The sequence below is a fragment of the Haemorhous mexicanus genome, chromosome 9, assembly GCF_027477595.1.
Source record: "Haemorhous mexicanus isolate bHaeMex1 chromosome 9, bHaeMex1.pri, whole genome shotgun sequence".
Classification (NCBI taxonomy): Eukaryota; Metazoa; Chordata; class Aves; order Passeriformes; family Fringillidae; genus Haemorhous; species Haemorhous mexicanus.
Window position 1 is genome coordinate 27,488,607 of NC_082349.1, and position 22,284 is coordinate 27,510,890.

The following is a 22,284-nucleotide window of genomic DNA, read 5'->3' on the forward strand; positions in this document are numbered from 1 at the left end:
ATCAGGCAGGAGGCTGGACACCAAGCCTGGGTACAGCGTGAGGGGGCCAAAGTCCATGGGTCCCCTTCTTTTCTTCATCTCCTGCTAGTTTTGGAAGAATATCCCAACACTTTTTTGCTCTGGGACTGTAGATCATTCTCTACCAGGAAGAAATTTCCAGGGGAGGTTCTCGCTCCAAGCCCTCAGGGATACGTCGCCCTTAGGAACTGGCTAGGTCTAGGATAATCACGTCCGCCCCACACGTTCGTGCCCGCAGCTCCCAACGCAGCCCTGAGGCAGCGGCTTCCCCCCCACCATGAGCCTGCGCTTTAACCCTCACACGGGACACGCCCTCAGCCCCTTCCGACCAATGGGCGACTCTTAATCAGCATATAGTCGCGATGCAGGCTGGGTAGAACCAACAGCTCACTCTAAGTTCGAAGAATCCAAGTCAGTGAGCCTTTATATTGTGAAGGAAACGCACTGCGTAGTGTCTGGGGGAAGCTCACTGCCGAGGCCACCCACGGGGTGCGCGTCACCCGTGCCCCGCCTCGGGGAAGGTCTGAGGGAAGGGCCGCTCGCGGCCCCAACAGGGCCCCGCCCGCGACGGGCGGGTGAGCCACCAGCAAGGGGGGGCGCTGTGCGGGCCGGCCCGGGCAGGAGAAGCCGCAGCGGTTCTTTCGCGGAATCCCGGCGGATGCTCGTGGCCCCGCGGTGCTTTGAGACAGACTCACGGCCGGCGCGCTGAGTCCAATGGGTGAGGTGGGGCAGCGCCCCATAACCCAATTCAGACTACTCTCCCCCGGACACTCTTTTTTACTTTCACTTTTTCACCATTCTTTCTACCCTCCTTACCTTTACCCTTCTTCCACCTTCTTCTTTCCCCACACACCTCCGTGTTCCACCACCCCTACTTATTACTGACTTCAACCAACCCATACTTATTACTGACTTCACGGCCCCCCCCCCCCCCCCAAACCTGGAGCCCAGCAGAGGGCAACAAAGATCATTAAGGAGCATCTCACTTGTGAAGAAAAGGTGAGTGAGTGAAGAGAGGGGACTTCATTAAAATATCTATGTATAAATACCTAAATGTTGGTAAAGAAAGGTAAAAAGAAATACTGGACTAGACTTCAGGAACCACACATAAGGAATGACAATAATGAGGTATTCAAACCAGACCTAAATTATGAGAAAGAGGAAGGTAGAGGCCTGTGTTCCCATCTGAATCAACCAATTATTCACCAGCCTCACACCCCCATTTACTGACTTTTAAACTCAGGAACCTCCTGCTTATTTTACAACACTCTCCACCAAGCACGCCCAACCATTCCTACCCCATCCAAAATAACCACAAACACCATTTTGGTTAAAAAAACTGTGTAATTAGTCTCTGCCGTCCCCCCCTCACCACCTCACAGTGGGTTGGGGTAGCGATGCTGGGAAAGCAGCCTAGGTTGGGTTGGTCGGGCAGGAAGCTGGGAAACAGAGAGAGAGGTGGTGTGAGCAATGGGCTGTACCCCAAAAGTTTGATTTGCCATCATCAGGATGCAACCACAACCATCCTCCCTGTTTCGCCCATTCATCACACCCTCCTATCGCTGTCCCCCACCACTGATTTACTTATAAAAAACTCTTACTCCCACAACTGGTATCACCTAAAACCCCCTTCCCATAGCAGGTCACCTGAAATCTGGCACCACTCCAAAATCAGAAGCCACCCCAGGTCTTATACAGCACCACCCTCCTAAAAATGCTCTCACCTGAGCGACCTGGGCAGGGTTGAAGAGAGGAATTGAAGCCAATGGTGGGAGAGGTCCAGGGTAGCCAGCCTGGAAGGAATAAACAGAGAGAAACTTAAAAGATACCTCGAGCAAAGAGGTGTCCTAGACACCCCATCACACACAGATACACTTCCCTCCCCTCCTCACCTGCTGTCCTGCTGACTGCCTTCCATCCTTCTGCCATGAGCCCTTCACCTCTGTGGACACTGGACGAACAGCAAAGGTGCTTTCACCCTGCGTTCCTCCTAGGGTCAGCAAGCAAAAACAAAAGCCAACTTAAAATTAAGAGGAGAACTTGTGAAAGGGTGATGGGGGAGAGAGGTGAGGGGAACTGTGCGGTATTTACCAGGATTTCTGGAGAGAGGCTGAGCCAAAGGGTTTGTCCCAGCTGCCAGAGGGGCAATGGGTGGGGATGGTGACATCCGCTCCTGAAATCACATCCACCCATTTAGAGCAGAAGCTCCTTGAGCTGGGAGAAGACCTCTGCACCAGATACCACACCAGGCTTTTGGGGTACCCATTCTGCACCCTGCAGAGGTACCCCAGGATCTGCAGGAAACACGGCTACTGAAGGGCTACAGGGTCAGGGCAAACAACTCGGGCACAAAGCTAAACCAGCCTGAGGCTTCAAAATCAGGCAGGAGGCTGGACACCAAGCCTGGGTACAGTGTGAGGGGCCATGGGTCCCCTTCTGTTCTTCATCTCCTGCTAGTTTTGGGAGAATATCCCAACATTTTTTTTGTTCTGGGACTGTAGATCATTCTCTACCGGGAAGAAATTTCCAGGGGAGGTTCTCGTTCCAAGCTTCAAGCCATCAGGGACAAGACGCCCTTAGGAGCGGGCTAGGTCTGGGATGACCACGCATGGCTGCTTCCCCCTCGCTGCTGCACTTCCAATTAAAGAGGTTTTCCCTTCCCCGCATCTCCTAAAACCTGCCAGAGCAGTGCTGCTCACAGCTGCGGTGTTCCGCTCCAGCGGAGGGCGAGGGATCCCTGCAGAGTTTGCCAAGGGCTTGGATGACCTCATGGGTGAAAGAGGCTATATGAATTTACAGTTATTATTAATCAAGGATTCACTTCCAGGCTAAAAGTGCTCCCAGTTCCCACCTGCCCCCACACAGAATGGCCATGGTCCCTGCATGAGGACAGAGGGAGAAACAGTGGGTGATGGGTAGATGTGTCACCCATTCTCACAGCTGCACCCTGCATGTCACCAGGGACAAGATTGCTTTTTGTCATCTACCTGTGGTCCTGATGTGGGAGAGTCTGAGTCTGTCTCAGACTCAGCTTTGGGAGAAATTTCCTTGGTGGGTTTTGACCAAAACCAGCCAAACCACCTGAATCCAGAGCTCTGTGAAAGAAGGAAAAGAGTGGAAAGGAGTAAGAAGGGGCAGATGCCAGGTCCTCCAGGTGCCTGCTGGGAGTGGGCACCATTTTTCCAGGGGCAGAGCTGGCATCAGGGCCAGGCAAGCTGGTGATGGTTCTGGCATGCTTACCTTGTCCTCCTCTGGCTTCATAGCCTCTGCCTGCTCCTCAGCAGTGTCCTCACCTGCGCTGTCCAAGGAGGGCTGGCTGTCCCCCAGGGAGACAGTGGAGGTCTCCGAGAGAGTCCGAATCCTGGCTGGTAACTCCTCCTGCCATCAGACGTGGAAGCTACCATGTGCTGTTCCCACAGGAGCTGCACTGAGCACGGTCAGAGCCCCCCTGGGACTGCTCCACACCCACATTAGTGGGAAGCATCCCCAGGTGTTGTATTGCACTAAATAGTTAGACACGAAGTTCTTACACCTAGGGACCCCCACGTGCCTTACACAGCAAGAGCACCCACAGTGAGGCACAGCTTTCACCCAAGGGAACAACTGGCACCATGATGGGGAGATTCCATGCGAGTTCAGTGCATGGAAGGATGGGTCAACACATCCCAGATCCAGCCAGGACTCTCAGTGGGATGGTTTTTCTGGCTCTTCTGACTCACCTGCTCTGGGGGGATGGCTGGCTGCACCCCTCCAGGGGACAGCCTGGCACTCCAGGGCTCCTCAGCTTCTCCTGTGGAGCAGAGGGAAGGACACAGTCAAGGTTTGATCTGGAATTATCCATCAGAGGTACTTCCAGAGCTTCTACCATGCCCCTCTCCAGAGCACAGCCATCCATGTGGTGGCCAAGATGTCCCCCTAATAGATGCAAAAGGCTGTTCTGGTCCCTGTCCCTGCCAGCACCAGGGAGTAAGTGGTGAAGCTGAACTGGTGCATCTCAAAGGCAACTTCTAAGGAAGAAATTCCTTGCTGTGAGGGTGGTAAAGCCCTGGCACAGGATGCCCAGAGAAGCTGTGGCTGCTCCATCTCTGGAAGTGTCCAAGGCCAGGCTGGATGGGGCCTGATCTAGTGGAAGGTGTCCCTGCTCATAGCAGGGGTTTGGAACCAGATGATCTTTAACATCAACATCCTTTCCCAACACAAACCATTCTGGGATTCCGTGATTTTTGCAGAGAAACAAGGCTGCAGCACTTACGTGCTGGCAGAACTGGCTGTGGAGGGGGCTCAGCACAACCCCCTGCCAGAGAGGCAGGTGTCTCTTGGCTGAGCACAGGGGGCTGTAGGTCTCTCCCAACACTGGGCAGCGGCGATGCCATGACCTGAGCAGGTGCTGAGGACCTGAGGGACACATCCTTCTGGGAGCTCGGTCCCTGGAATAGCACAGGCTCAAACCACTGGTCATACTGGTAGCTTTCACTCTGGGGAATCTCATTTCCAGGCTCTTCATCTGCCAAAAAAAACACCACAGCTCAGGAGTTTACAATTTTTGTAACGTTTTTAATTCTATCAGGCTGTTGCACAGATTTCTCCCCTTTTCCATTAAACATCAGCAGGAGCTGGGGGAGTGAGAAAAGACTTCAGGGACCAGGCAAGGGAGGAGGAAGGACACAGCACAGCAATAGGAACCTTCCAGAGGTTTCAAGGAAGGTGGGCTGGGAAAGACTGGGGAATTATTTTTTCATCCTGGGAATGTACCTGAGGCTATAAATGAACTCAGAAGGGGAATGCTATGGAAGTAAAGAGCCCACAAGCAGCATGCACCAGCAACTCAAAGGAGGCTGAGGTCTCCAGCCTCTTCCCCCACTCCTACTGCACACCATAAGCAGGAAAGATTCAGCAGGTAGCTTTCATTCCTGTTCCACAGCAGCACCCACGGATGAGTTCCTTGCTTTAGGCAGATTTATTCAGGGTTGGGATTTTTTTGTTTGAAAGGCAAGTTGGGCGAGCAGGATTGGTTTTATTTCACACACACATTGGTCCCAGGTGTGTGTCCTGCTCATTCCAGCTCAGCAGCCTCCTGGCAGAAACACCGGGCACTGGGAAACTCCTCTCCCACTGCTGTGAGACATGGCAGGCCGGACCCAGATCCCATAGGGAAGGATTAGGGCACTTCTTGATGCTATCAAACCCTTTGCCTTCCTGCCAGCATCACCTCCAGCCCACTCAGGATTGGCTTCACACCCATGAGCTGCTCCCACATGGCCTGGAGATGCTCAAGATCCACAAGGAGGAGGATGGATGCTCAAACTCAAGCTGCCTGGCAAGCTCAGCTGGAACAAGTCAGGAAGGACCACGTGGATCCCAGCTTGGCACCTGATTTGGGCTTTGTCTTTCCAAGATGGATGGATTCAGCACCAATCCAGCTTTCTCTGCATGCAGGTCCCTCAGGTGGTGGCTCTGGATGGCCTTCACCATGAAGGGAAGGGCCAAGCACAGGGAAGGTGAGCTGTGGAGACCACATGGAGCAGACCTGGCTGCTCAGAGAAGCCAAGCCAATGGGATCATCATCCTTGCAATTTCCATCCAGGGAAGAAAGATCACAGTCTGAGTCCTGATAGCAGCAGAAGGCAATCAGGATTGATGATCCTTTTTACTGCCTGGGAAAGCTCTTTGAAAAGGAATTTGGCAGCAGCAGGGAAAGCTGATAGGAAGAAACGGCTTGAAGGAATTAGTTGTATTTCATCCTGTCTGCACCAGCCTCTGCTCTCTACACTTCACTGCCAGCATTCCCAATCAAAGGCAGATCCAAGGAGCAGGGGACTGTGCAGGAGCATCCTGCTGATGGAGGTGGATGTGAAGCAACACTGCCTCTGACCTCCTCAACGGGACATCCCAATGGATGTCTGCCCAGCTGGGAAAGCAAAGCCCCCCTGCTCTTCTCTTGACACCAGGGGATGATTGTTTCCCTCCTCTTGGTGTGTCTGGGCCCTCTGGGTGGGCTGGCACAGGAGGGGACTCTTGGGGTCACCAAAGGGTGAAGCAAAGGGATCAAAGAGGCAGCAGAGAAGGAGAAATGCTGAGTCTTCAGCAACAGGCATCCTGCAGCCTGGCACAGAGCAGGATGAGCTCCTTCCTGAATCCTTTGCTCTCTAAGTGTGAAATCCCTTTAGTTTAGCTCCAGTTTGCACCCTCAGAGGACTGCCTGGGAATGGGGCTGTCTCCCCTGAGGCTCATCCAGCACCCACCTCCAGCTCCTCTTCCCCTCCCACGGCACCCAGAGGGACCCCAAAGCTGTGGTAATTAGGCCCAATTACTCAGACTCTCTACAGAACCCTCGCTCTGCAGCCCATGCCTGAGGGATGCATCCAGGCAGGAGGAGCCTTTGAGCTCTGGGGGGATGCAAGGAGAGTTGCTGCTGGTAAAAACTCCAGGGATTGGGAAGCTGCTTCCCAGCCCATGGCAGCACAGTTCCATGCAGGGAGAACCCACTGGGGAGACCACAACCTGCTGCTTTGTTTTATTTACCTGCTGTTGGTAGAACAGCACAGGGCAGCTCCAGCTGAGCGGGTGCCACCTCTGGAGGAAGATCATCTTCCACCTGCAGAGGTAAAACATGGTAAAATGGATAGGAAAAAGGGTGAAACAGGACAAAAACTAAGGAAACCATGAGGCCAATGCAAAAGAAAGCACAGTGCTCGTGAATTTGGGGCTCATAGTCCACCCCATGCTGCAGGAAAGACCCACACCAGCATGGACACAGCTCTTTCCCAGTAAGTGAGAGGGGCTGTAGTACCCCTGAGAGCAGGCAGGAGGGGAAACAAGATGGAAAAGGCCACAAAACCAAAAGCAGGTGTGAAATCTGAATGAAGAGCATACTCCAAGCACCAGACCCTAGTTAAAAGACCTCAGAGTATACCTACAAGGTGACACCCCACCAGTGACTTCTACAATGTCCTCTCTGAAAAGAGAGACCATCACTCACCCACCAGCCCCTGCCTGCCCTCCTTGAGCCAAATCAGAGAGTTTTGCCCTATGTGAAGCTCTGCAGCCCTCAGGCACTGCAAACCCCTTGCTGCCACTGAATCTGCAGATCCCAGAGCAGAGGCCCCATCTCAGAGCTCACAAGCCAAAGAAGAGCAACAGCTTTTGAACCTCTATCCCCTCGGATTCAGGGAAGAGGAGGAGATGCTCCTGGAGATAAACCACAACACAGAGCCACTGTCCCACTGCCTCTCCTTACCTCCCACTCCCAGCAGCAGGCTCGGAGCTGCTCCAGCCAGTCAGGCTCCAGTGCCTGCTCCTGCTCTGGCATCTCCAGGAGCAGTGGGTCACAGAGCTTCAGCCTCTCAGCCAGCTGCAGGGCCAGGGGGACAGCAGGGATTAGTACATGTGTCAAATCCACAGGGATATGTCACACACAGCTGGGCACAAGGGCTTGGGAAAACAGCATCACTTCATAATACAGGGGTAAAATAACACCAGCCTCTTGTGCAGGATTTATTCCCTCTCCCACACCCCCACAGAGGTCCTGGCCCATCCTATGCCCCACAGTCTCAGCAGGGCTGGCTCAGCACCTCCACAGAGATGCAAAAATACTGTGTCAAAGATGCTCCTCGCATCAAAGAGATAGGTAAATATCAGCATCCCTTTTCCCCCCTGAGGAAAATGAGTGGCTTTAATCAACCCCCTAATAGGCATCCTGGGGCACTGGCAGGTTTGCAGGACACCCCACCAGAAGCCCTGGAAAGAGCCCAGCTCCCAGGGCAGCTCATAAGCTCCTCACCTACCCCATGAGGATGGATGGGAGCTGGTGTTTATCTGATCTGCATTTACAAATCTCTGAGATTTCACAGCCTCCCAGGCTTGTCCTGATGCTTGATGTCCTTAGAGCTAAAGAGTATTTTCTTAATATCTAAGTGAAATCTTCCCTACTGCAAATTAAGTCTCTCTATCCCTGCTCCCATGGAAGATGTGAGAGGAGCCAGCCAGCATCCCCCACGAGCAGCCTCCTGCATGCTGGAGGGCTGTTATCACATCCCTCATACCCCTTTCTCCCCCACCATATCTTGCCTAGAAGAAATAACCCTCAGGCCTCCTACAGAGGTCATTTCCCCCTCAATCTCTTATCACCCCAGCTCTCCACTCCCACACTCACTCTAATTTAGCCCTGTCTCCACATGCAGCAGCCCAAACAGGCCCCAGCCAAGACCCCTGAGACCCCAGCACGGGGGGATTATCACCTCCTTGTCTCAGATATGACAGTTGTACTCTCACAACCCAAAATAACACTATAACATTGTGGGGTTGTTTTTTTTTTTTCTTTTGTAACAGCATCCTGTTATGCTGCTGCTCAGTATTTTTTCCATGCTCCACTATCTCCCCCAGGTCCCTCTCTGCAGTATTGCTGCTGTGTGTTTAATTTCTCCTGCATAAGAGGGGTCTGTGCTGCCCTGCCTGCAGCTGACTCAGCGACTTGGGGCTCCAGCTCCCATCAATGGAACAAGAGGCTCTTCCAAGGCTACCCAGGAGTCCAAGGTGAGATGCAGGGCTCCCTGCAGAGCTAATTCCCTGTCTGAAGGAGGTGCTTAGATGAGGATCCAGTTTTAAGACAGCTGGGTGAGGGGACATGGCACTCTAAACACCGCTCTTCATCCACATCTTTACTGAATTTTCTCTTGCTGATATCAGCCCCTGATCTAGTGGAAGGTGTCCCCCATGGCAGGGGAGTTGGAACTAGGTGATCTCTAAGGTCCCTTCCAACCCTAACCATTCTAGGATTCTTGGGGATTTCTAAAGTTTCCTCTGGCTACTTCATGCTGCCTTATCTTCAATGCATTGCCACAAGGCTGCCACCTTGAGGGCCACCAAAAGCCACCCAGAGGTGACTTTGCAGCTCAGCCACCCTCCACAGCCACACAAGACTCAGCTGTTCCTTCCTGCACCAGTCCTAGCAGCCATTTCTTTCTATTCCCGAGCTTTTAAAACACAAACTCTAAACCAGCACAAAACACACTTCCCAGGTCTGTGAGTTTACAGCAAGGCAGGACCTGCACAACCGGACCCCAGCTTGGGACTGGGACTGGCCAAGAGAGCAAAGTAACCCTGCAGCCAACCAGGAGCCTGCACTACCTACTGTCCCATCTCTTTACAAACACACCTATGCTCATCCTAAATCAATCACAGGAAAAAGGAAACTATAAGCATGATTACTCCTAAACAGGGGAATGTTTAATCCAAAAGCTTATGTGCACTTTGATCCAGTATTAATGAACGAGCACCTGGTTGTATATCGTCCCCAGCTTCAAAAGAGGGGAAGTCTTAATCAAACACTAATGTGTATCATAATTTGTAACACAGTCTAGAACATCAAAGACAAGAGCATCTACGAATGCACTAGTTTTTCAGATGAAAGTGTTTTCTCCCAGGAGAAGCATTATCCCCGGCCGAATGGCAGATCTAAAAGGCTGTCAGACAGCAAATAGGCTTCGATGATGGGGTGAGGAAGCAGTGCCAGCCAAATTCTGGGTGAACTCAGCAGTACCCACTTCAGACAGGCATCTTGCTGCCCCTCACCTCACAGCACCATGGTTTTAGTGCCTTTCATAAAATCACAGAATGGTTTGGGGTTGGAAGGGACCTTAAAGCTCATCTTGTTCCACCCCCCCTGCCATTTGCAGGGACACCTTCCACTAGACCAACCAAAGCCTCATCCAACCTGGTCCTAAAGGCTGGAGGAAGGTGACAAGCAGCCTTAGCACTGCCCTGGTCTCATGAGAGCCCCACCTTCCCAGGGGACCTGGGACACTTGGCCTTGCCCCTCTCTGCCCCAGGCCCCTGCTCAGGAAATAGAGGGGCTGCACTTGGTGCTACAGGTTGGGCCATGCTCCCTCTCAGTGTCACCCCAGAACACACCCCTCAGGAGGTAAAGAGAATTGTAGAAGATGTGCTGGAGGGGAAATGTGCACTTAGATTTCACTTCTTAAGTCTGTGACATTTAGAAGTTCAGAAAACCCCACCAGACTTAAAAACATCCTTTGTTTCCAAATAACTCTGCTCCTACTTGGCAGTCAACATAAAACCTTTGTTTTCTACCCGAAATCCACAGGGATTAGAAACCCTGTGGAAGCTTTGGCTTTGCTGTACTAGAGAGCAAACCCCAGGGAGATGCTCAGAGCTGCCATCCACTCCCACTCCAGCAGTTCCTGAGTGGGTATCACACCCTGGTTGGGATGCAGGAGGTGCAGACTCACCCTCACCACTTGCTGGGCCAGGACGGGGTGCACGGCGGGGTCGTGGCGCAGGAGCGTGGTGGCCACAAGCTCACAGTACTGCAGGGCCTGGGCTGGCAGCCCGTGGTCAGCCAGGCGGGAGGCGTAGAGCAGCTTGTACACCTTGGGGGAGGGAGGCAGAGCAGCCACGGGTGGGAGCAGGCAGATGGACAGGTCTGTGGGTGCCCTGTGCCGTGGTACATCCCCCCAGTGTGGCTCAGAGCGCCCTGGATCGCGCGCCCAGAGGTCACTTCCACCCATCCCCATGGAGGCATCCAGCCCCCCTCCTTGAACCAGGGAGCTTCATAGAATCCTGTGCCCTGGATCCTGCACCCAGAGGTCACCTGCAACTTGGGGCCACTTCCACTCATCCCCATGGAGGCATCCAGCCCTCCTTCCTTGAAGCAGGGAGCTTCATAGAATCCTAGAATGGTCTGGGTTGGAAGGGACATCAAAGCTTATCTAGTTCCAGCCCCCTGCCATGGCCAGGGACACCTCCCACTAGACCAGGTTGCTCCAAGCCCCATCCAGCCTGGCCTTGAACGCTTCCAGGGATGCGTCCATCCAAATCTATAGTGCCCAAGGCAGCAGCAGCTGGGTGCTGCTTTGAAAACGGAAAAACTCACCTGTTAACCAGAGAGCAGGAAGGCAATGAGAGCTGAGCAAGCACTGATCAGACATACTGTGCACCCCAAAATCTGCCCTGAATGAATCCCTTGGCCAAGGCAACCTCCCCATCATTCCCAAAGCCCACTAAGGGGACAAGTCTCAAGAACAGCTTGAATTCCAGGCTTCAGGGAGATGGGTGCATGTTTTGGGGCAAGTCTGAGCTCTGCACGAGATGTAGTTGAGCATTTGCACTACCTGGAAGGGGAGCAGGAAGGATTCGGGCTGTTGCAGCTGCCGGCAGTACTCGAAGATTTCCATCCTTTGGATGGCCTCTGTCCTGGCGAACTGGGAGAACGCCTGGCTGCGGGGAGAGGGGCGGGGTCAGCGAGCTGGAGCAGAGCTCCTCCCCAAACAGCCCCGCACAGAGTGCACATTAGCAGTAGGAAAAGCCCCGACCAGGGATTGCTTTTGCATCAAAGTGAGATGCCAGGGATGGGGAAAACATGGGGCAGGTGACTCTGGCAAGAAAGCCAGCCTGCCGTGCTTGCTCACCGGTGGCTGCTGCCCAGCAGGGCCATGCGATCTGCCTTTGCCCCGAAGTAACCAAAGGGAACATCTGCCATCAGGTAGCAGAAATGAGCTGCTTCCACTGCTCCTTTGCTGGCTGGATGGAAAAAGACAAACAGTTAGTCTGAGACATCACCACATGGTCAGCTTTGCTTTGGAGGCCCCCAAACTCACCCATAAAATACAAACCCAACTGCCTCGCTTTCCTGGCCATGCAGACCCTGATCCCTCCCTTGTCCCTCTTGTTTGTCTGTTTTCCCCAGTTGCTGCTTTTTGTTTCAGGAGATTTCTGTTCAATGGTAGAGCTGGGTGAGCCTGAGCAAGGCCAGCGCCAACCCTTGCAGGGTGCATAAAATCCCACCACTGGGAGCAAGGCTCAGTCCCTGCAGTTACCTACACCTTCTCTGGGCCCAACTGCTCCAGGTGTCTTCACAAGAGGCACCTGGAGCCCCTGTTATGGCTGCTCCCACTGATCTCAGCTCACCCAAAGTGTCTCCCATGGTGACAATGGCTCGGTGGTTCAGCTCTGTGTCTCCAACCTTGTTGGACAGCATCACAGCCAGGTGGGGCCTCCAGTCACCCCACGTGGCATCCCCGCAGCACTGGAGGGAGAGGAGGAGAGCCAAGGTGAGCAGAGATGGTCACCAAAAGGTGGGTGTCACAGGCAGGTGACAGCCAGGGCCAGGCTCTTGCTCACAGACCAGAGCTGCCTGAGGGATCCTTCCTGACATCAGCTGGAAGAGGGTCTGCAGTGGGTCATTGGTGGCCAGTGTGCTGGTGAACCTGTGAGGAGACAGCAGAGAGGGGCTGCACCCCAGGACCCCAAACCTTCATTCACCTCCCAGAGCACAGCCCAAATGCCCCAGGAAACTGATGTCTCTAGGGGTTTCCCAGAGAATCCAAGAAGGGATTGAGTGGGAAGGGACCTTCTAGTCCAAACCTCTTTCCATAGGCAGGGACACCTTCCACTGGACCAGGGTTCTTCAAGCCCAGTCCAACCTGGCCTAGGACACTTCCAGAGATGGGGCAGACACAGCTTCTCTGGACAGCCTCTGCCAGGGCTTTACCATCCTCACAGGGAAGAATTTCTTTCTAACATCTAATCTAAATCTACCCTCCTTCAGCTCAAGCCATTCCTCCCTATCCTATCACTCCATGCCGTTGTAAATAGGAGGCAGAGAGGATCATCAGCCTCTGGGGGTGATGATCTGTATTACCTTCAGAGAAGGCAAGTCTCCAGGACAACACTGCATAAAACCTCCTTAAAAAGATTTGGGTTCCACAAGACAGAAAATTTCTGCTTAACTCTCCCTGAAGGGATCAACCCAATCCAGACTAAGCACATTAAATTCCACAAGAAAATGCTCATACTAGTGGGATGAACAGCTGGGACTAGACTGGATCACAGTGAAAATGGCTCAGCTCCCCCTGCCCTGTAGCTGTCTGCTAGGGCAGCATGGGCAAAGCCAGAGACTCAGAATAAATTCACCCTCCATCTCCAGGGGATGGCTTTCTTCCTGCTTTCCAGCCCCCCACCTGGTTTCTCCTGTCCAGTGGGAAGCCTGAAGGACTCAGGCCTGTTTGGATGGATGCCCTCTGTCCCCTTTGCCCCTTCTGGAAGGGCTCCAGCTGGAATCAATGCTCTTTTCCAATTCAGGGGGCACTGAAGGGATAGCAGGTTTGGAAAGCCAGCCATGGAACATCATACCCTGCTTGAGCTTCTCCAACTTACCCAGTAAGGACCCAGCTATACGTCCGAGGGTCCATCTTGCTAGAGAGGAACAGGGCGTGGCCCCACAGCTGGTTTCTCATGGCCCAGACCAGAGCCTCCTGCAGTTGAGGGGGAGAAGAAAGAGGGTTTGCACCAACTCTGCTTCCTCCCTCCTCTGCTCCCCCAGCTCAGACAAGAGTCACAATAACTGCTCTGGTTTTAACTAGGATCCTCCAAAAATCTCTTCCAGGTCCATTTGTCTTTCTACCCTGAAAATTTATGAGAACGTGGACCTTCAAAGCAATATTGTGTCCCCTAGATTTCCAGGTCTGTTAGCTGCCTGTTAGCCCTCAAAGCCATGGGATCCCAGTCTGGGTACCCAATCTGCAGCCCTCCTCTCTCTTCTCCTTGTGCTTTAGGTATCCTGTGAGATCACGTAGCTGCAAATGGGTTTGGAACAAGACGAGATTTAAGGTCCTTTCCAAAGCAAGCCATTCTAGGACTCTATGAAACTAAATGTGGTAGAAGTGCTGGTAAAAGCCTCTGCATCTCATCTTCACTTGGGTCTCCCATCCCAATTCCCAGCGGTGGGAAATCACTGCCATAAGTCCTGCTGTACCAACACAGCTTGGAGGGTTGATCCCACAATGACAAGTCACTTCATGACCACCCTTCCCTTTAAAACCTGCCTGAAGAGGCCAACAGGTCCAAGAAGAACAAAACCTTCAGCCCCACATCCTGGATCCCACTCACCACTTACTTTCTTCCTGCCATAGTAGAGGAGCTTGGTGAACTTCTCCACGATCTGTGCCTGTGTCTCCACGACGGGAGGGAGCTCCCCAGTGATGAGGTCCAGCGCACCCAGCTGCCGCGACGCCCACTCGTCGTCGGCTGGGCCCAGCAGGTTGGCTGCAGGCTCCTGCCTCTTGTACCTGTCCTGGCGCCTGCAGTCCTGCATCAGCAGCTCCGCCGTGTCCGAGCCCACCATGGACTGCCAAAGGGAAGGAAGGAGCCCCCTGGAGGCTGCCCCACTGTCAGAACCCAGGACATTCCTCTGGTTGCCCTGGGTGATTTGAGACCCTGGCAGGGGGCTCAGAGACCTTGGCACAGTGTCAAAAACACCCGTGCCTTTGATTTTAGCCCATGGAAAAAGTTACCAGCTTTGTGTGTAGATTTACAAGCCACAAGAGCTTGAGTAGGATGATAGTTAATTTGTCACAGGGTGAAAAAGTAGAATTTTGGGGATTTAGAATGGGGGTTCAAGAAGCAAGATGGAGGAATCTAGGTGTGTCCTGTCCTTCTTCTTGTCCTCTATCTTCTGCTGGGATAGTGACACTGTTTGATTGGTTTAAAATAGAGACAGACTGTCTAACATAGGTGATAGGTATTGGAAAATTATTGTAAATAAAGTACACGTAGTTCATAGTATAAAAAGCTAACACCACCCCAAGGGCAGTGACTGTGCCACAACCTGACCTGCTGGACAGATCTCAGCAGGGCAGAGAGAGAATGGAACAGATAAGAGAAAATAAACAACCTTGGAAAGCAAAACCAATGAATCTCAACTTCTTCTTCAGTCACAGGGCTGAGAAAAACTTTCTAATACCTCAAGAGTTATTTCAACCACAGAAACCTGAAACCCCATGTGCAAAGGCTGACAGCACTTCCAGTCTGCCCCCTTTTACACCTGCATCCTCGTCCCAGCATGTGGCCCAAACAAGATCAGCTTTGGCCACCAGCAAGGGGAGTTGGAAGGAAAAGGACTCAGCACAATTAGCAAGAGCTTCACAACACTCCCTCTGACGACCTTATCCACCTGCTACCAACAAGCAGCTGCAGACTGGATTGGGTGGATTTCAGTGGAATAAGGGAATGGCCCCCTTTTAAGTGTAAGTGCTGGCTCCTCCATCGCTGTTGGCCATTCCCAAGGACAAAAAGCAATCATGGAGAAGGATTTGCTACAAATATCCAGGCAGCATCAAACTGAGGAATAAAAATCAGATCCTCTTAAGGTACACCCCTTCCCCCCCAGAATAGCAACTGGATCAAGAGGCACCTAAGACATATTACTTGTCTCATGTCCAAGAGAAAAAGGGTCATCCTCTTCCATGGGATACCTACCCCATTCTGCTGGCAGAGGAGGACCAGGAGTTTCCAGAGGAGGGAGGAATCTCTGCCCCTCTGTGTTGAGAGATCACAGCCTGTGCTTATCTTCTGCTGGCAAAAGGTCATCACATCCACCTTGTGCAAATCTTCCCTACAGCAGCAGAAAGAAGCATCAAAGAAACCCAAGGCAAAGCAACCTAGGGCACCATTCAGGCTCAGTCCCCAGGTTCACTGATGGGGATGCTAAGGATTCCAAGCAAGAGCTGGAGGAAAGAAGATCCCCAGTACCAATGACTACTTTTAAATTCAAACACACGCAAATTTATTGTGATTCTTAGCAGATCTCTGCGTTTCAGGGACACAAAGTACATTTCAAACCCACTCTTTGCCCTCCTGATAATATTTTCCTCCATCCATCTGCAAAGAAACAGTTTGGATTTGCTGTGCTGCCATTACATCCATGGATGTCCAAGGCTGCAGAAGCAGGCACAATCTGTTGTGGAGGCAGAGTGGAGGGTCACTTGTGTGACCACAGAAACCCTTTGGGACTGAAATAGAAACCCTTAAGCTATGTGCAAGCCAGGCAGAACTGCTGCCATACAATAAAATAACCATACAGTCAGAAAGAAAGAGTGGATGAAACAGAAGAGAGAAACTGCAAGTGGAGATGTTGATCCTGACTCAGTCATTCCAACATATTATATGGAGATTCCCAATGTACCCCTTGGTAACCCAGAATCACAGAATGGTCTGGGGGTTGAAAGGGAGCTTAAAGCTCATCTAGTCCAACCCCCCCTGCCATGGGACCTTCCACTAAACCAAGGCCTGTCCAATTTGGCCTTGAACACTTCCAGGAGTAGAGCATCCACCACTTCTCTGGGCAACCTGTGGCCTTACTACCCTCACAGGGAAGAATTTCTTCCATATATCCACCTAAAGTTCCCCTCTTTCAATTTGCACTTGCTGCCCTTTGTCCTGTCTCAACAGTTCCTGACAATGGGACCATCTCTTTCTTCCTTGTAGCCATTTCAGCTACTGCAACGTGCTGTGATGTCTCCACACAACCTTCTCTTCTCCAGCCCCAACTTCCTCAGCCTGTCTGCATAGGGAGGTTTGTCCAGTCCCTTTATCCTCCTCTGGACTTGCTCCAACAGTTCCATGTCCTTCCTGTGCTGGTAGCACCAGAACTGTTTGCAGCACTCCAGGTGGGTCTCATGAGAACTCACAGGAGAAGCTCCAGATATTGCACCCAACTTCTGTGTATGCAAAGCTCTTTGGCTTGGTAAATGCTTTTTCCTTTTCTCTCCCTGTTTTGGTTGGGAGTGGCCAGAAATAGAGACAACCTGATGCAGCACCCCTGATTCAGCCCCAGGCTCACGCTGGATGAAGGTATATACTGGGTCTGACCCTGCTGTGGCTCAGCCATCTCAGGGGACAAAAACTTTAGGAAAAGCTAAGCCACAGGTTGACCCGGGGCTTCAGACGTCCAAAGAAACCCAAAAAAAAATCATTTTTCTGAGACAAAATGAGTACAAAATAAGGTCAGATGTACAAACCACACTAAACCCACATCCTATGAATATTCAAAAAAACCATGTTCCACAACCCAAACCAACCCAGACTGCATCAAAGGGGCTGGGCTCCCAGCCTGAACTTAGACATGGTCTTTGTAAACAACTCAAAACCACAGGTACCCTCTGAGTCTGCCTGGAGCTCACGACTTCTCATAAAGGAGAAAGCCAGGAGAACACAGCTCCTGGACCTGCCAGTGCTGCCATACCTGGCCAGAGGCCCGGGGAAGGCTTGCAGCTCCTCCAGCTCTTCTGTGCCATGAAGGACTGCCTAAAAAACAAAAGCAATTTCAGCAGCTGGCCTCCAGCAATCAGACCAGCCCCAGCTGGGCTATTGGGAAGCCAGTGCCTTGGCCAAGGATTCAACAGTGCCAATGAACCCTGTGCTGTCTTAAGGTAACCACAGAGCACAGACCCTGAGCTATCACATGGACTCCAGTGCTAAGGTCCAGTAAAGACATGTCTGCTGAGATGGCATCTGCCTCCTTCTGGAGGTAAAACAGGAGACTGGAATGCTGTGGGAGACTCAGGGCATGGACAAGGCCTCTGTATTGCACCTCGGGAAGATGAGTGGAGTTGTCCTTTGGAGAGGAACAAACCACGTCTGTCCCCATGAGAAGGAATCACTATGAGCATGTCACAGGTACCAAGGGTTACAGAGCTGAAGGCTGAAAGCACCACCCAGGCACAGGCTGGCATAATGGAGACTCAAAAGTCCAAGTGGGATGGACAGAAGATGGGAGCAAGGAATGGGAAGGCTGCTGAGGAGGCTTCTTGGCTTATGAACCATGTCTGCATCCCTCAGGGTGAGAGGAGCCACTCCAGGGAGGGGACGGGGGGGCCTGTAGGGCCAGCTGTGTCCTACCTCCAGGCTGTGCAGCTCGACACGGGGCAGCTGTCCCTCAGCAGGGTGGTGGGGACACACCAGCACCAGGTGACCCCCAGCTCCAAAGCACAGTGCTGTGTGCAGCTGTGGGAACTTGAGGGGGACTGCTGGGGTCAGAGTGGACACCGAGGTCTCCCCTGCAATGACACATAGGCCACTGTGAGCCACTCACACTGATCACACACCACATCCACTGTGGAGGACTTCACCAGTCCCAACCTTGTCCCCCAATTTAAGTGGCCCTTCACTGACCCCTCTAAGCAAGAATTGTCCCCCAAAGCAGCAGATGTGCACAGCAGCTGCTACACCTACCCAGGCAGAGATCTTGGACCATTCACCCACCCTGCAGCCCCCCAGTCATGCCTTGTGCCTGCACAACCTTCTCCAGGAGAGGACCCAGCTGAGAGACAGCCATTATCCTACCACCAGCCGTTTATTCCCTTGCTTCCCCCTTGTCAGAGTCCCCCATTCCACCTGACCTGTTTGTCCCACATTCCAGGACCCCATTCCAGGGTTGTAGTCATCAGCACTGTCACGAATGTACTGGCTGAGCTCATGGCTGCTGGAGCTGAGGCCTGACTCTTGGTACTGCAGGAGAAGGCTGGGCTGGCCCGAGGGCTGCAAGGGAGGGAGAGCACACAAACCTGGCTCAAAAACTAGGAACACTGCTGACTTCCTGCTCCCAGGCAGCAGAGCAGGCTCTGCTGCTGCAGGGAAGTGCCCAGCAGGAACAGCACAGCCAATTCCCATCCAAGCAGCTCACACCCTACACCAGCTTGGGTTCACCCAACAGCTTAGAAAAGTAATTTACATCAGCCACAGCTGTAGTCTGACAGCTTTCCTAGCCCTAACATGAGTTCCTCACCACAGCCAAGGAGATGGGGCTTGGAAACCCAATAAAGCACCACCCAGGAGCAAAATCACCCGAGCAACTTTGATTTGATCTTTTTATTTTCTCTTGGCAAAACCCAGCAGTCAGGACACAAGTGTGAATGGAGCATGACTTGGTGGACACAGAGCTGACAATGACAATCAGCTGTCAGCTACCTAGGAAGGCTGGAATCATGGAATCATGGAATCATTAAGGTTGGAAAAGCCCTCTGAGTCCTACCATTAATCCAGCACTGCCATGTTCACCACTAAATCATGTCCCCAACTGCCGCATCTGCATGTCTTTAAAATTCGCCCACGGATGGTGCCTCTACTACATCCCTGGGCAGCCTATGCCAGGGTTTGACAACCCTTTTGTTGAAGAACTTTTTTCCTAGTATCCAACCTAAACCTTCCCTGGAACAGCTTAAGGCTGTTTCCTTGTGTTCTGTCACTTGTTCCGTGGGAGAGGAGCCTGATCCCCAGCTTCCTTTCAGGGAGTTGTAGAGAGTGACAAGGTCACCCCTGAGCCTCCTTTCCTCCAGGCTGAGCCCCCACAGTCCTCTCTGCCTCTCCTCATCAGGCTTGTGCTCCAGACCCTTCCCCAGCTCTGTTGCAGAACATCCCACTAAGCCTGGATTTCTGTGCTGCTCCTGGGCTAAGCATGCAGCCCTGCACCTGGGGGAGTGACAGCCCAGCTGATGGAGAGAACACAAACACTAAAAACCCACTGTAACAATCCCCAGGGACTGTCAGGCACCGAGTGCAACATAGCAAAGGGGCCCTTTTCTCAGCTGGAGGGGGACACATGGATTGTTCCCAAATCTCTGAGAGATTCTTGTCCTCCACCCCTGCCCATCCTGAGGTTACCTCTTTGGACCAGCCACCAGCCTCCCCTGAATCACTGCTGAGGGCTCCTTCCCCTGTCCCTTCCCTCCTGGCAGTCGAGGTGTAGCTCTCCTCATAAGAGTTGTAGGTCTGTGTCCTGCAGGTGGGAGCAAAGGGAGACACACTGAAGGTCTGAGATTTTTGAACCACCCACAAACCCACTCATTTTGCAGCAGGTGGTTTCACAGGGCTGCACAGACTCCCCAGCTTTACCTGTCGTGCCCTGGGGGGCCCGTGGCCAGGTTTGGGTGGTAGCCCCTGTAGTAGTGCTGGTCCCGGTAACTCTTGCCATAAGACTCTCCCTGCCTCAGGTCTAGAGAGAATCAAGATTCAGCATTACCTCTCCAGAGCAACAATGAAGTTGCAGAAGAAAATCCATGACTGAGGCAATTTGCCATGCCCACTTGGTTTGCTTCCAAATGATCCCAACACACTGGAGATATGATAGTAATGCCTTGTGCACATTTGCCAACACACCACTGATGTCCTTTTCTCTTTCTCCCTCCTCTTCTGTTCAGTCCAGAAACAGCAAAGAAGAGGCCCTGGCCATCCTGATCACACAGCACCATCAAACTCAGGCTGGAACCAGGAATGACACAGGTTTTTAGCCGTGGTAATGAAGATCAAGCATCCCTTGGGTGCACCAAGCTCCTGCTCGCATTTCCTAAATGCAGACAGGGAGCCAGTTCTGCACAAAGCACCCACCACCACCCAGGAGTGTGGGCAGGAGAGAGCCCTGGATGTGTGCAAGCCTTGGGAGAAGAACCCATCCTGGGGAAAGCATCACCTCTCCTGCAAGCTGCCTCCATGTCCAGACCCAAAGGATGAGCCCATACCTCTGTCATCCTGCCATGCCACTGGCTGCCACTGGTGACTTTGGTAGGGGTAGCCATCCCTGCTGCCAGCTGCAGGATACTGCCAGTGGGGGTCTTCATAGCCCTGCCTGGAAAACAACACAACACACTGATCTGGGGGAGAAAGGGTTCCAGGGTCACATCTAGGGTCCCTCCTGCTTGGGACCTTTGCAGGCAGCAAAGGGGATGGAAATAAAGCCAGGTCCCCCGCTCTGGCAGGGCCAGGAACTGGTCCAGCATCATACCTGGAGGCAGCAGGAGGAGGTTTGGATGCTTTGCTGCCCCAGCTATAAGAAAGCTGTGCACTGCAGTTTTAGGTGATGCCCAGTTTTATAGAATCCAAGAATGATTTGGGTTTCAAGTGACCTTTAATGGTCATCTCATTTCAACCCCTGCCATGGACAGGGACACCTTCTACTAGACCAGGGTGCTCCAAGCCTTGTCTAACCTGGCCTTGAACATTTCCAGGGATGGGGCAGCCACAGCTTCTCTGGGCAACCTGTGCCAGAGCCTCACCACCCTCAGAGAGAAAATTTACTTCCTAATATCCCATCTGCATCATATGACCTCAGCACAAAACCCCACGTACTGACTCCATAACTCACTGAGGGCAATAACTCAGGCAAATCAACCCAGATTTGCTGGAAGCTCTTTCTGAGCACTGAGAACATCCTCCAGCCCACATTTTATCTGTCCACTCCTCACTGTTTCAGCAGCTGAGCTTGCAGGCTGCCTCTTGCTCCTATATTACCATTTGTATTTTTATTGTTCACCTTGCACTTAGGAAAAAGGAACTGCATTTAATCAAACTTGTAAGAAAAATGCACCTTGGGGCTGAGACGGAGCTTGTCAAACAGCAACCACAGAAGCCACAGTTTTAAGAAGAAATCAGAGCTGTATATGCTAAATATAGAAGCCTTAAATATAGAAGTCATGGGGCTGCTTGAATAGCTGGACATCACCTCCTGACACTCTGTGTCCCTGTGCAGTCACAAGGGCAGGACCTGTGAGCAGTGCAATGGGCAGTTCTTATTTTAAGAAGGTTTCCAGGAAGAGGGATCAAAAGGATCTCACCTGGCGTGGGGCTGGCTGGGGTAGCTGCTGTCAGCACGGGAAGACGGCCGGCGGGTGTCACCATGGGGGTGGTGGCCCTCATCCCAGGGGTGACCAGGGCCGTGTCTCCCGTGCCAGGAGCCGGGCCTTGGAGCCTGCCCTGCCTGCAGGAGGCGCCGCCGCAGCGGGGCCAGGGGGCCGGGGAGCCCCTCTGCCCATGAGCCCCGGGCTGCCAGCCTCTCCCGGGGCTGGGGCGGCTGGGCAGGGGCCCAGGGCTCCATCAGCAGCTTGCCAGCCAAATCCTCTCTGGTTTGGAGGAGCTCAAGCCCCAAATGGCTTTAGTGGTCTGCAAATGACAAGTCACAGAGTGTCTGATCAGCAGCTTTTCAATCCCCTCAAAGCCCCCTTTGAAGCCCATTGCCAGCTACTCTCTGCTTTTCGGGAGAATCCTGGAAACCCAGGATGCTTTCCAAAATACCCAGAGGCAAGGAAAAGTCATCTCTACATCCTCCTGAACGTGAAGCTCCCCTTAAAACACCAGGATGAAATGGTCTGCCTTTGAGAGCAACAGACATCCATCTCCTCCCAGAACAAGAATCTCAGAATGATTTGGGTTGAAAGTGACCTTAAAAATCATCTAGTTCCAAACCCCTGCCATGGGCAGGGACACCTTCCATTAGACCAGGTTGCCCAAAGCCCCATCCAACCTGATGTTGAGCACTTCCAGAGATGAGGAGTTTCTCTGGGCAACCTTTGCCAGGGCCTCACCACCCTCACAGGAAAGAATTTCTTCCCAATACCTAATCTAAATCTCTCCTCTTTCAGTTTAAAACCATCACCCCTTGCATTATTGTTGCAGGCCCTGCTATAAAATGTGTTCTTACCT

At 52.6% G+C, this 22,284-nt stretch overlaps 1 protein-coding gene across 1 annotated transcript; it reads right to left on the reverse strand.

Moving 5' to 3' along the window:
- Nucleotides 1-1,342: 1,342 nt before the first annotated feature.
- SEC16B (SEC16 homolog B, endoplasmic reticulum export factor) lies at nucleotides 1,343-21,738 on the reverse strand. Its single transcript, XM_059854613.1, has 25 exons — nucleotides 21,420-21,738; nucleotides 20,328-20,434; nucleotides 19,705-19,804; nucleotides 19,474-19,588; nucleotides 18,213-18,351; nucleotides 17,713-17,870; nucleotides 17,057-17,118; nucleotides 15,292-15,427; nucleotides 13,931-14,161; nucleotides 13,192-13,289; nucleotides 12,161-12,242; nucleotides 11,944-12,061; nucleotides 11,445-11,556; nucleotides 11,148-11,253; nucleotides 10,266-10,406; nucleotides 7,256-7,369; nucleotides 6,541-6,613; nucleotides 4,271-4,522; nucleotides 3,738-3,808; nucleotides 3,259-3,396; nucleotides 3,006-3,113; nucleotides 2,110-2,191; nucleotides 1,911-2,008; nucleotides 1,743-1,811; nucleotides 1,343-1,457 (listed from the first exon to the last, which is right to left on the reverse strand). Exons 1-25 carry the CDS (start codon nucleotides 21,677-21,679, stop codon nucleotides 1,395-1,397), a joined length of 3,033 nt encoding a protein of 1,010 aa, XP_059710596.1. The 5' UTR covers nucleotides 21,680-21,738; the 3' UTR covers nucleotides 1,343-1,394.
- Between the last annotated feature and the right edge of the window lie 546 nt (nucleotides 21,739-22,284).

Coding starts and splice junctions, on each gene's coding strand:
- SEC16B (XM_059854613.1), bottom strand. CDS start 21,679: ATGGAGCCCTGGGCCCCTGCCCAGCCGCCCCAGCCCCGGGAGAGGCTG. Junction 18,352..19,473: donor CTGGTGGCTGGTCCAAAGAG/GTAACCTCAGGA, acceptor CCTCCCTTGCAG/CCCTCGGGCCAGCCCAGCCT. Junction 14,162..15,291: donor TCCTCTGCCAGCAGAATGGG/GTAGGTATCCCA, acceptor TCCCTTTGGCAG/TCCATGGTGGGCTCGGACAC.